This window comes from Paramisgurnus dabryanus, chromosome 23 (assembly GCF_030506205.2).
Source record: "Paramisgurnus dabryanus chromosome 23, PD_genome_1.1, whole genome shotgun sequence".
In the NCBI taxonomy this organism is placed as follows: domain Eukaryota; kingdom Metazoa; phylum Chordata; class Actinopteri; order Cypriniformes; family Cobitidae; genus Paramisgurnus; species Paramisgurnus dabryanus.
This window is the reverse complement of record NC_133359.1, coordinates 9,153,116-9,165,132: the sequence shown is the minus strand read 5'-3', so window position 1 is coordinate 9,165,132 and position 12,017 is coordinate 9,153,116. Positions and strand designations below refer to the sequence as shown.

The 12,017-nt window shown below is 39.4% G+C and overlaps 1 protein-coding gene across 4 annotated transcripts in view; it reads right to left on the bottom strand.

The window, feature by feature from the left end:
* The window catches only part of grm8b (glutamate receptor, metabotropic 8b), a 192,303-nt gene that overhangs the window by 60,241 nt on the left and 120,045 nt on the right, over positions 1-12,017 (bottom strand). For all 4 annotated transcript variants that reach the window (XM_073813231.1, XM_073813232.1, XM_073813233.1 and 1 more), the window contains exons 4-5: positions 2,531-2,666; positions 208-362 (exon numbers count right to left, since the gene is read on the bottom strand). In XM_073813231.1, coding sequence (XP_073669332.1) covers positions 208-362; positions 2,531-2,666 — 291 coding nt within the window. The remainder of the gene's footprint in view (positions 1-207; positions 363-2,530; positions 2,667-12,017) is intronic.

Genomic DNA, 12,017 nt, shown 5'->3' with positions numbered 1-12,017 from the left:
CCTTTAAAGTGAAGAATTGAATTTTAGATCTTCACAATTGAGATATTCACATTGTTGACAAGTCTGATTACTTGAATAAATCATTTTATAGATGTTATACTCATAAAGAATGATTTCTAACTGTTGAAATATTTAATAATAATAAATCTTGATTCATCCCCGATAGCATTTCCTAACTGTGAATTCGACCTTAATGGTGCATTTTACCTTCTATAGATGCTCTTTTTGGTAGGATGGTTATAGCGCCTTCTGCCACACTTTCTTGCTGAACGACAGGAGATATCTTTGAGCCCCAGCTGTCTGATCCCACCCACAAGAAGTGACCTGTTTGGTTGTTGCGCTTCGCAGCATCCAGGACACGTCTGAAAGACCATCAAACAAAACATGTAAGAGTGATAATCAGTGCCGTTTAGACAGACGAGTCATGATTCATTCAGGCTATCTGAGGTCATCAATGTGCCATTTTAGATACACTTAAAATTTGAAAATTGCCCCTGGTTTGGCAGTTTAATAAACAAGCTTCCAAAGGACATCATTTTTGAGGATTAGAAGGTCATTGGCTTTCGGGAATACAGGATAGTGAAGTAATGTGCCACAGGTAAAAGAAATTTCGTCAAAAATTTTCAGAATGTTGGATTATGGTAAAATGAGTTTTCTTCATGCCGTAGGTGGCACATTATTAGAAATAGCTGACTTCATCTATTCTTCAAGTTTTCCCCTAAGAGCAATACTTACAGCCTGACTGCATCATCTGCCAGCCATTTCTGTGGAAATGGAGGTTTAGTACCATACGTGGTTTGTCCTCAAACTTCTTCTATGCTGACTTTTCCAACAGCTAAAGCATATGTTATTAAATAATAACTTTTTTAAAAGACTAGATTAGTAACAGCCTAATCCATTCACAAAAATATATACAAAGAAAGAAAATCCGATGGATTAAGGAGGACATAATTAAATGGCACATATTTTCCCTATTTTTACAATATGTAATATAAGTCTGTGTCTGTTAAGTTTTAGCTCAAAATACCCCACTGATTATTTGTTATAGCATGTCCAAAATTGCCCTTATTTGGGTGGAAACAAAAAAGAATTTCATGTGTGTACCTTTAAAGGGATAGTTCGGCCAAAAATGATATTAAGCCCATGATTTACTCACCCCCAAGCTGTCCGAGTTGCATATGTCCATCAGTTTTTCAGACAAACACATTTTTGGATATTTTAGAAAATGTTTTAGATCTTTCGGTTGATTAAATGTAATGTTACGGGGTCCACAACCTTCAATTCCAAAAAAGTGCGTCCATCCTTCACAAAATAAATCTAAACAGCTCCAGTATGATAAACAAAGGTCTTCTGAGGGTAATCCGCCCGGTGTTGTTGTAGAAATATCCATATTAAAACTTTATTATGAAAATAAATACCTTCCGGTAGCGCCGCCATCTTAGACTCCTCTGTATTCAGGAGAGAGTACTAGCGTAGTGTATGCACTTTTCTTAGTGACGTATGACAAATTCGGAGGGCGGGGGCACAGAGCAGCAGCAGAGTAGCCTCCGTAGGCTGCATAAGCTCTCATCCTGAATGCGGACGCGACTAAGATGGCGGCGCTACCGGAAGGTAGTTATTTACATTAATAAAGTTTTAAATATGGATATTACTACAACAACACCGCGCGGATTACCCTCAGAGCGACAGTGACCGTTGGTGACCGGATGGGGCGCGTCCAGTCGCGCAACAAAGCTGGGAAATGCTTAACTTTATGCAAATTATGAGCAACTTTGAGGAGCAACTACCAATGAGAACAAAGCAGTGGAGTTCACGTCATCCGTCTCTCGTCAGTTACTGGAGTGGACGTTACTCATTTGCTTATGACAACCAGATTTAGAGACTTAGTGACACAGCGACAAAGTCACTTATAATGTGAATCTACATTTACTTTACGTTCACACCGCCGCCGACAAGAGCGTTGAAAAACACTCTGGCTACACTGCCAACAATGCTATAAAAAAAGTGTAGCGGATGCTCTGACGCACGAATGCATTCTCTGGCATGAAGTGCGAATTATTCATTCTGTCAAGCAGAGGTTTCCGCCTTCCGATTGGATGCCGCTGAACGTTTCCGACTTCCAATTGGTTGCCGCCAAACGTTTCCGCCTTCCGATTGGTTGCCGCCGAACCACGTCATAGCCAATTACCATAAAGTTTAGCTGATTTCAACTATCCTTTGCGCTCACATGGTCTATGACGTGCGGCTTACACACACCTGACTCGTCGCCGCCTCTCATTGAAAATGAATGACTGAAAATAGTCTGAAAAAAGTCTCGTTCCGTACACACATAGATTGACTATTTAAAGGATTCACTCCCGCATTTAAATGAGGTTATGTATGGGACCCTTTAAAAACCATTCAGTGTATACTGATCATTTAATTAAAAAGTTTACACACACCTGACTCTCAATGTATTGCCTGCTTGTGCATCAGTGAATGTGTCACTTACACAAGGTAAAATAATAAGCAAGTAAAGTGATAAGCACACCTGATATCATCCTCGTTTGCAAACATTACAACAGCACGAGCATTTGGGGTCTCCAGCAGGCGCAGAATAATCTTGTCGAACTCTCCGAGTCTGGGCTCTCTTGGGATCTTCAGAGACTGAGCAATACACACACCACCTGAGCGCAAGAAGATGAGAAAATAACATAAGACAACAGAGAGAAAAATAAGAGGATAAAGATTAAGAAATAAGGGATTAAAATGGAAATAAACGAAAAAGAAAAGTACAAAAAAGAATGAAGTGAGTAGAATGAGACAGGAAGAGAGGGTATAAGTGAAATAGAGAGAGAGAGGGACAATGTGAGAGAGAGACAGCGACAGTAAGAAAGACAGGAAAAGTGAGAGAGACACAAACAGGACATATGAAGGTCAGTAAGCGTGGCAGAACTGATGAAAACATCAGGGCAGTGACAGAAACTTATTCCATTATAAAATGGGCAGGGACGCTCATAGATTAGATACAGAGAGAGCAGAGAACAACAAACAGAATGAGTGTTTTTTCTTCGGCAGACTGAGCAAAGCGTGTTTAGATTCAAATGATATCTGATAGTGTCACCTTGCCCAAGGTGCCTGAGGGAACACGAGGTGATCTCAAACACGTATCTGCTTATTTACACGGCCTTATGCAATTCAGACAGTGCAAGACTTCACACTTGATAATCTACAGCCACAGCTTCAACCACTGAGACATATCAATGCGAGCTCTGTTGTTTTCATATTCAAACATATTATAGACATGTGGTTAAGATCTGATTAGACCTTCAATAGAGCTCATACTCTTTCCGACAGTCATGCTAATGGAGGATTTGTGTACGGTATATCACTTCTTTGCACTGTCTCAACTGCAGGTCCATTTTATACTTCACTCTTGTTGAACACCTTATCCCCAAGCTGTTTGTAGTTCATTATCATCAAGAGTCTAGCATATCAAAACATAAAAACCATTTCAACATTTTGATATCATTATTATGTTATTAGCATGCTAACCTAGAGAATGCATGAGCTAACTGATTAGCATGCTAACTGAAACTACAAATATAGTAGAATTTTAAAATGTGCACTCATATGGCAAATTTTTTTATTTATATAAAAAAAATGTTTTAAATATACAGTCATATGCAAAAGTTTGGGCACCCCTGACAATTTCCATGATTTTCATTTATAAATATTTGGCTGTTTGGATTAGCAATTTCTTTTGGCTCTGTCAAATAACTAAAAGACACAATAATATTTCAGTAGTGAAATTATGGTTAATGGATTAACAGAAAATGTGCAATATGCATGAAAACGAAATTAGACAGGGGGCATAAATTTGGGCACTCAGAAATCACATCAGTATTTAGTAGTGAAGTGAAGTGAGTATTTGTCAATGTATGGTAACCCGTACTTGGAATGTGACCTCTGCATTTAACCCATCCAGTGAATAGTGAACACACGCACTGCAAGTCGTGAACACACAAACACCCAGAGCGGTGGGCAGCTATCCCTGCAGCGCTTAAGGTGCCGCTAGTCGTGAGCCTCGAACCGGCAATGCTCGGGTTACAAGCCCGGCACTCAACCACTAGGCTACAACTGCACTAGTAAAAGCCTCTAGGCTACAACTGCCCTAGTAAAGCCTCCTTCAGCAAAAATAACAGCCTCTAGACACTTCCTATAGCCTGTAATGATCGTATTGATTCTGGATGAATGTATTTTGCACCATTCCTCCTTCAAAACCTCTCCAGTTCAGTTATGGCGCTTTTCCATTGCATAGTACCCCACGGTTTGGTTTGAGTCAGGTCGGGTCAGCTCACCTCACTTTGGACTGGTCAGCTTTTCCATTGAGTTTAGTAACACTTTGCAGTGGGAGGGATTATAGGCGTGTTGTTATATTTGCCCTGCCTGCTGCTGTAGCATACAAGTGAGAGCGTTGTTGGAATGCTAAATATCCCCATACATTCATTTATTATTTATTATTTTTGATTATATACAATCAAAACTGACCACCACAAAGATGTTTGCACATCGTGTTTATCACTACCTTTGTATCACATGACAGTTTCTGTATAAACACTGGTGGCGTTGTCAGTCAAAGCGCTCCGCTCCACTGAGTCTCATTTAAGTTGCATATACACATATAATGCGCACGTGCGTTGCGAATGTGCAGCTACAAACTGCAAGTCTGGATAAAACTGATATGGTGTTCCTGGTTCTCAACCTGTGAATGTTTTTCATCGCTAAATGGGAGTTTGGGGACTTATAGCAGAGCACAGATGACAACATGTTTGCTCAAGACAGCGCAAGCTAGCACTAAGGTAAAGCTAATCTTTACATTATAGCGATGACGCTGGTAGTGACGATTCTCTCAGGCCAATCAGTGATCTATGGTGTTTTCGCGTCACGTCTGGTATCAGCTCCGATCGCTTGGAACCTCAACCGAGGTGGTAATAAAAAAATTATCAGGTACTACGTCCTGCATCCAATGGAAAAGCTTCCAAAAGTAAGCTGATCCGACCCAAACTAAACCAAATGTGGGGTACTATTAGCCTAGAAATCTAGACGCACCCTAGCGGCCGCAAAATATATTTGCTGCCAGGGTTTAGTCTAGGCACTCACAATACACTTAACCGGTCCAAAAACCAAAATTTGGTCAGGCCAATCACATCGTGTGTAGCGTCTGTGGGGCGGGCTTAACATGATGACGACAGAGCTGCAACGGTTCCTACTTGAAAACAGAGAATGGCTGCTGCTGCTGGCGAACAGCTATCTTTTGAAGCGGCTTTGGCCGCGACTCTGGAGGACTTAGACTTATGTTTTTCTTTGAGAGAAGAGCAAATAAACCCTACTGAAGTCCTTTTTAAGCAAGAAAGATGTGTTTGGAGTTTTGCCGACTGGTTACGGTAACTACGTCACCTTCTTCGTTGCTCTGATCCGTCATATCGCTATCCTATTGCGTGCAGAGGCATTTTGAGGGACAACCTTATATCCCGCCCCTTGCATTGAGCCGTTTGTGTGAAGAGTTGCCAGACCTTACATCTTGATGTAGGTCTGGCTAACCAGGCTAGGGTACTATGCAATGTTGATTAGTTTGATGGTTGCCGAGCATGGACAGCCCGCTTAAATCACCCCACAGATGTTCAATGATACTCAGGTCTGGGGACTCGGATGGCCATTCCAGAACATATCAGAATGTACTTGTTCCTCTGCATAAATGCCTGAGTGGATTTTGAGCAGTGTTTTGGGTCGTTGACTTGTGTCGTTGACTTGGATATTTCAACTTGGTTGAAATATCCAGCCCGGCGTAACTTCAACTTGTGACTGATTTCTCAACATTATTCTCAAGAATCTGCTGATATTGAGTGGATTCCATGCGCCCCTCAACTTTAACCAGATTCCCAGTACCGGCACTGGCCACACAGCACGATGGAACCTCAACCAAATTTTACTGTGGGTAGCAAGTGTTTTTCTGGGAACGCAGTGTTCTTTTGCTGCCATGCATAACGCCACAATGACCAAATAACTCAATCTTTGTACCTCTGCAGTACCTTACTTCAAAATGAAGCTGGCTTGTCCAAATGTGCCTTTGCATACCTCCAGCGACTCCATTTGTGGCATGTGTGCAGAAAAGGCTTCTTTTGCATCAAAGTGCAAAGTGTGCAGAATTGTTGAATGATGCACAGTGACCCAATCTGCAGCAAGTTGATGTTGTAGTTCTTTGGAGGTGGTCTGTGGGCTGTTTTCACCATCCTTTGCCTCTCTACTATTTTACATGGCCTGCCACTTCTGGTCCTAACAAGAACTGTGCCTGTGGTCTTCCATTTCCTCACTATGTTCCTCACAGTGGACACTGACAGCTTATATCTCTGCAATAACTTTTTGTAGCCTTCCCCTAAACCATAATGTTGAACAATCTTTGTTTTCAGGTCATTTGAGAGTTGTTTTGAAGCCTCCATGTTGCCACTTTTCAGAGGTGAGTCAAAGAGAACAACAACTTGCAATTTGCCACCTTAAATATCTTTTCTCATGATTGGATGCACCTGTCTATGAAGTTCAAAGCTTAATGAGCTCACCAAACCTGGGCTGCGTCTGAAACCGCATACTGTACAGTACGTACTGAATGAGATGAAGTACCTACTTACTGACCGTTAAACAGTAGATACTGTATAGTATGAACCCTGCTGAAAAAACCAGCATACCAGCAAGACCAGCATAAGCTGCGTTTTGGTGCTGGTTTGCTAGTGAACACCAGCTAAACCAGCATCAAACCAGCATCAGCACCAGCATTAGCACCAGCTAAACCAGTATTAGCACCAGCTAAACCAGTATTAGCACCAGCATACCATGTTGGTCATACCAGCATATGTTGTGTTTTGGTGCTGGTATGCTGGTGACCCCCAGATTAACCAGCATAGACCAGCATAATTCCCATGCTGGTCCATGCTGGTTTGATGCTGTTTTTTTCAGCAGGGAACCCTGGTAATATCCTTGCCTACTGCTTTTTGCCTACTATAGTATTGAAGTAGACGGTTTCGGACGCAGCACAATTGTGTGTTCCAGTTAATCAGTGCTATGAAGTTACAGGTATTCAAATCAACAAAATGACAAGGATGCCCAAATGTATGCACTTGTCTAATTTCATTTTGATGCATATTGCACATTTTCTGTGAATCTAATAAACCTCATTTAACTACTGAAAAGTTACTGTGTCAGTCAGTTATTTGATAGATCAAAATGAAATGGCTGTTTCAAACACTCAAATATTTATAAATATATATAAATATATATTTATAAAACTATGGAAATTGTAATATATATATATATATAGATTAAACCAGTGGTGGCCGGTGACTTTTTTCCAGGGGAATATACGATTCGAAGCTGGTCACAACATGTTTTGTTATTACACATATTTAACAATCAAAAACTCAGTTGTTCGTATAGATACAGCTTTTAAAAAAACTGAAGAAAAAAGTGGTTGGGGTGGGGTGAGGGTATACAATTTATAAAGTATAAATATAAAATGTATAAAATTATAAGTATATTTTTGCAGTTGAAAAATATTTCACTTTAATCTTTTCAAAACTCTTTAATTTTAAACCTCATAATCTTTTGTTATGTTTACAGGTATACAACTTTTTTCTCCCAATGCAACGTGAATATAAATGCTTTAACATACATTTATTTTTTAAATATATTCCAAAATATACAAAAATGGCCAAAAACATTAATGAAAAGTACATTTTTGTAAACATATTTCAAAATGTATTTTTGGCCATTTTTTATATATTTAGAAATATATATTTTGGACAAATATATATATTTGACAATATATTTTTTAACTGACGTAAATTATCAAGTGATACTTTAGCAACTCTAATACATACTTTGGGTTACAAAGGTGATTGGATTTTGTGAGGAGGTTAAACTCTGCCAACACTGGCAGCAACCTGTTGTGAGGAAATCTGCAGCATGCAGCATTTGATATGAAATAAGGCTGCTAAGTGTTCAAAGTATGGCTATAATAACCTTCCATCTTCTCTCTAAGCCCTCCATTACAGCATTAGCTCTTCATGGCCCCAGTTAAACACTCCAACACCCCTCCAAACACCCTCTCTCCTCACTATAGTCCATTTGATGAACAGCTGTGATGGCCCCATCCTGAGAGCAGCTCTCCATCACGGAAGCCATCACGCCGCCAAATTCTCACAGTGATTATTCTGAATCCATGTCCTTTCAAGGATAAGCGCCAATCTGCATATCGACACAGTTGCCTTAATAATGGATGTTCTCCTGTTGTCATCTCGGTCATCATTATGTAATTGAGACGCTGTGCCTGGATAATAACTGCTGGCGTGTAACGTCTTCATGGGAGATATTTTAAGATGACATGCTGAATTGATAGAACCACACAATATTCTACCTAATCTTATGGGGAAATGTAGGCCTATAGACGGTTTTAGCAGTAACAACATAAACAAGCGGTTTTCGCGGAACACACATAACTTCCGGTAAACTCCGCTAAGAATAAAAAACAAGAAAGTAATTTTAAAGTCGTTTATTTATATAACAAGCTAAATAAACAACACGTAGATTACCTAGGAAACCAAAACATCTGTCATTTTCGACGAGGTATTTGTTCAAGAGTTCAGTTTAGCAACTAGACAGACCATTAAATAAACTGAAACCAGAAGTCAAGTTCCGTCCAGACGCTTTGTAAATCTTACAAAACCTGATGATTACCTGACTCGATGGCACTGGGCCAAAATTAAGTTGTACTAAAATATATGAAAAAAACCTGTACAAAATTCCTACAAATTAGCCATTTTGTAAAATAGTAACAAATTGTCATAAGATGAAATAAGTGTTGCAACATCACTTTTGCAAGAAACTTGCTGTAACTTTGTAGCAAATTTGCAGCAAGCTGTTTGTCACAAATCTCATTTGCAAATGAAGATACAACTTTGTAGCAATTTTTGCCCAATGTTTGTCAAAGCACTTTTATGCTGTGTTCACACCAGCCGCAGTAGAGGCATCAAGTGCGAGTGATTTTAATGTTAAGTCAATGTGAAGACACGTTGATGCATGTCTGGAGGTCTCGCGGCGCGAATTAGGCATTTAGCGCGCCGTGGTATACGCGATTTCGTCTCATTCACGTGTCTAGTCCGCGCGAATGGAAGAATGTGAACTTTGGCAGAAAAACGCACCCCGTTTACCAAACAGAAGCTTGCTCTAGTAATGACATGATAACAGGAAGTGAGCAGAGTCGCAGAAGCCCCTCCCATAACGCAAATTTCCGCATAAATGTCTCAATGACTAGAATGTCACGCACGCATTTTACGCGCGAATGAAGCGAGTAAACTCAAAATGTTCAAGTGGAAAACTAGAATTGGTAGACGCGAATTTGACGCCTCAGCCTGGTGTGAACCCACAGTAACTCATTCACAACATCTATTGAGCTGCCTACTGTAGCATTTCAAGGCACTATAGATAAACTTGCTCTTAGCACAAAGATTTTTCAAAACAGAAGGCAAATTCTAGGATCAATATTTATTGCGACAAGTTCAGTGAATAAAATGGCAGATTTTATTAGTAAATGGGGTCTTCTCGGGTCCAAAGAAATGTACCCCACCCAAAATGACCCAAATCACTTTTTACCCAAAACCGAAGTGCATAAATAATTTTTCTAGAAAGAAAGACCCAACCCGAGAAAAACACGACAAAATTAGACCTAGTCCGACCCGACACAGTGGCATTTTTTTTAACCCGACTGGACCCAAATGTAAACAGGAAGGAAACCTGTTGGCCTCGCAACCAATTTGGCCGCTGCTCTATTTCTTTCATTTGTTATCTGACAATGACACCAAGGTTACCGCTACTGTGTACATTTAAAATTGATTGACAGGTTTTTGGCTTGGAAAGGACTCACACGAGAACACAAGTCTTCTCAGGTCATTAGGCAAAAACATATTCATTTTTAAATTACCTGAGACCTGAGGGCGCTATTGTATCCGACCCGTGTCCGAGGCACACGTGAAACTTTTAGACCTGAATCCACTCGGAGTGGACCCGTGAAGACCTCTAGTTAACACATACTAATGAAATATTGTATAGAGCCTGGTTGCGCTAAAAGTCACTTTGGATAAAAGCGTCTTTCAAATGCATACATTTAAATTATCAATATACCTGCGGTTCAGCTAATTATTCATTGGTCAGCCAAACAGATAGTCCCATCACAAACTAACCATTTAGATGCTTTACCAATAATTGTGTGTGCTGTGTATTTCTTATGCATTTTAAACCGTTTTTGTGACCCCTCCTGACAAATTGAGCCGCAATGAGCAAATGTTGTCAATTTTCAAAAATGAGTCATTGTTTCACATTCTCTATTAAAAAACCTTCAAAATTATGTATTATTTGCTGGCGTTGTTGATAGAGTCAGCAAAGTCTATTTTGAGAAAAATCTAGTTAAAGTCCGTCAGCGTGAGTAAGATTGTTAACGTGTCTTACCGTTCTCAATAACTCCTTTAACATCAATTTGGTCCAGCACTTTATCTCTCTTAATAACTCCTGTAAGTTATTTGTGAGTAACTGTGCCAAGCGGATAAAGAATAGCTCACCCAAGGCTTATAAACTAACACTGCGTTATCGCAAGTCATTCACAGTCTTGCTCTATCACACCCACTGCATCCTGCCACTCATAAAATATTAAGACAGGCAATGACACAATATCAGATTCAGAGAGCGAACCATGTACCCTGAATGGGCTGGCGGAGACGTCTGGCGAGAAAGCTCATTTAGAGCTCTTGGTGTCAAGTCCGCTAGAGGCGATACGAGTTTGCAGCTGTATTAGTCACACTGTCGTGGACTACAGGGACAACGCGGTAACATTCTCAAACAATTTATGAGCGCCTGGGGAATACTGTCTTGTGTCAATGGCCATGTCAAAATAATCACATAAAAGTTTTTATAAACCTGTATTTCAAGCACAAATTAGAGGTTTGCAGTTACTAAATGAGAAAAAGTTCAAAAGTTCAAAAGTTTTATAATAATTGTAACAGTAAATGTTTTCGCTTCAGTTAATTGTAGGAGCTGAAAGAATTCTGGGTAATTAAATTAATAATAAGATCTGATGATCATTTACTCATTAACCTCAAAGGGGAAGATAAATTTGATTTTGATATCTGTGAACTCAGTGTTGACAGCTGTACAAAAAAAGACATTCAGCTGTAAGAAAAAAACTTTAATCTGAAGTTAAACCATGGTTTACAACTCACCTGCGGGTGCTTGACTCCCTATAGGTTTGTGAGCAAATTGCAGGGGTTTAATGAGACATAAACATGTTAAGTAAGGGATAATGTATAGGCAGCAGATTTTTATTTCAGAAAAAGTCAGCCCAGTCACACGAAATAACGTACCTATAGTCACATAATTTTTTGATTCTTTTTCGTAATATTGTCACGAATTTCCGTGTTTTTTCGTGATCGTATCACGAATTTCTGTTTACAGTATGTGTCATTGTCACGTATTGGTTACTCAACTGTTTTGTCCTAATTTCTTACCAATTTCACTTCGGTTTAAAGTTAGATTTACATAAAATGACATCCTTACCCAAACCCAACTCTAACACCAGGTGACAATGGTTTAAAATTTAGAAAATATAAAAAATAAATCTGAAAAAACTGTATAAACCAATACTTAAAGTGTCATCCTAATGCAAACACCAAATCTAACCCTAAACCAAAGTGAAAACGGTTTGAAAATAGGAAAAAGCAGTTGAGTAACCAATACGTGACAATGACACATAACAGAAATTCGTGATACGATCACGAAAAAATGCGGAAATTCGTGACAGTATCACGAAAAAGTTTTAAAAAATTATGTGACTATAGGTACATCATTTCGTAAGACTGGGTAGCAAAAAGTATAATCAGGACCAGACGGGAAGTGAAGGGTCTTTTATTAGACTGAAAGGGCTTATTATGCGATAACAA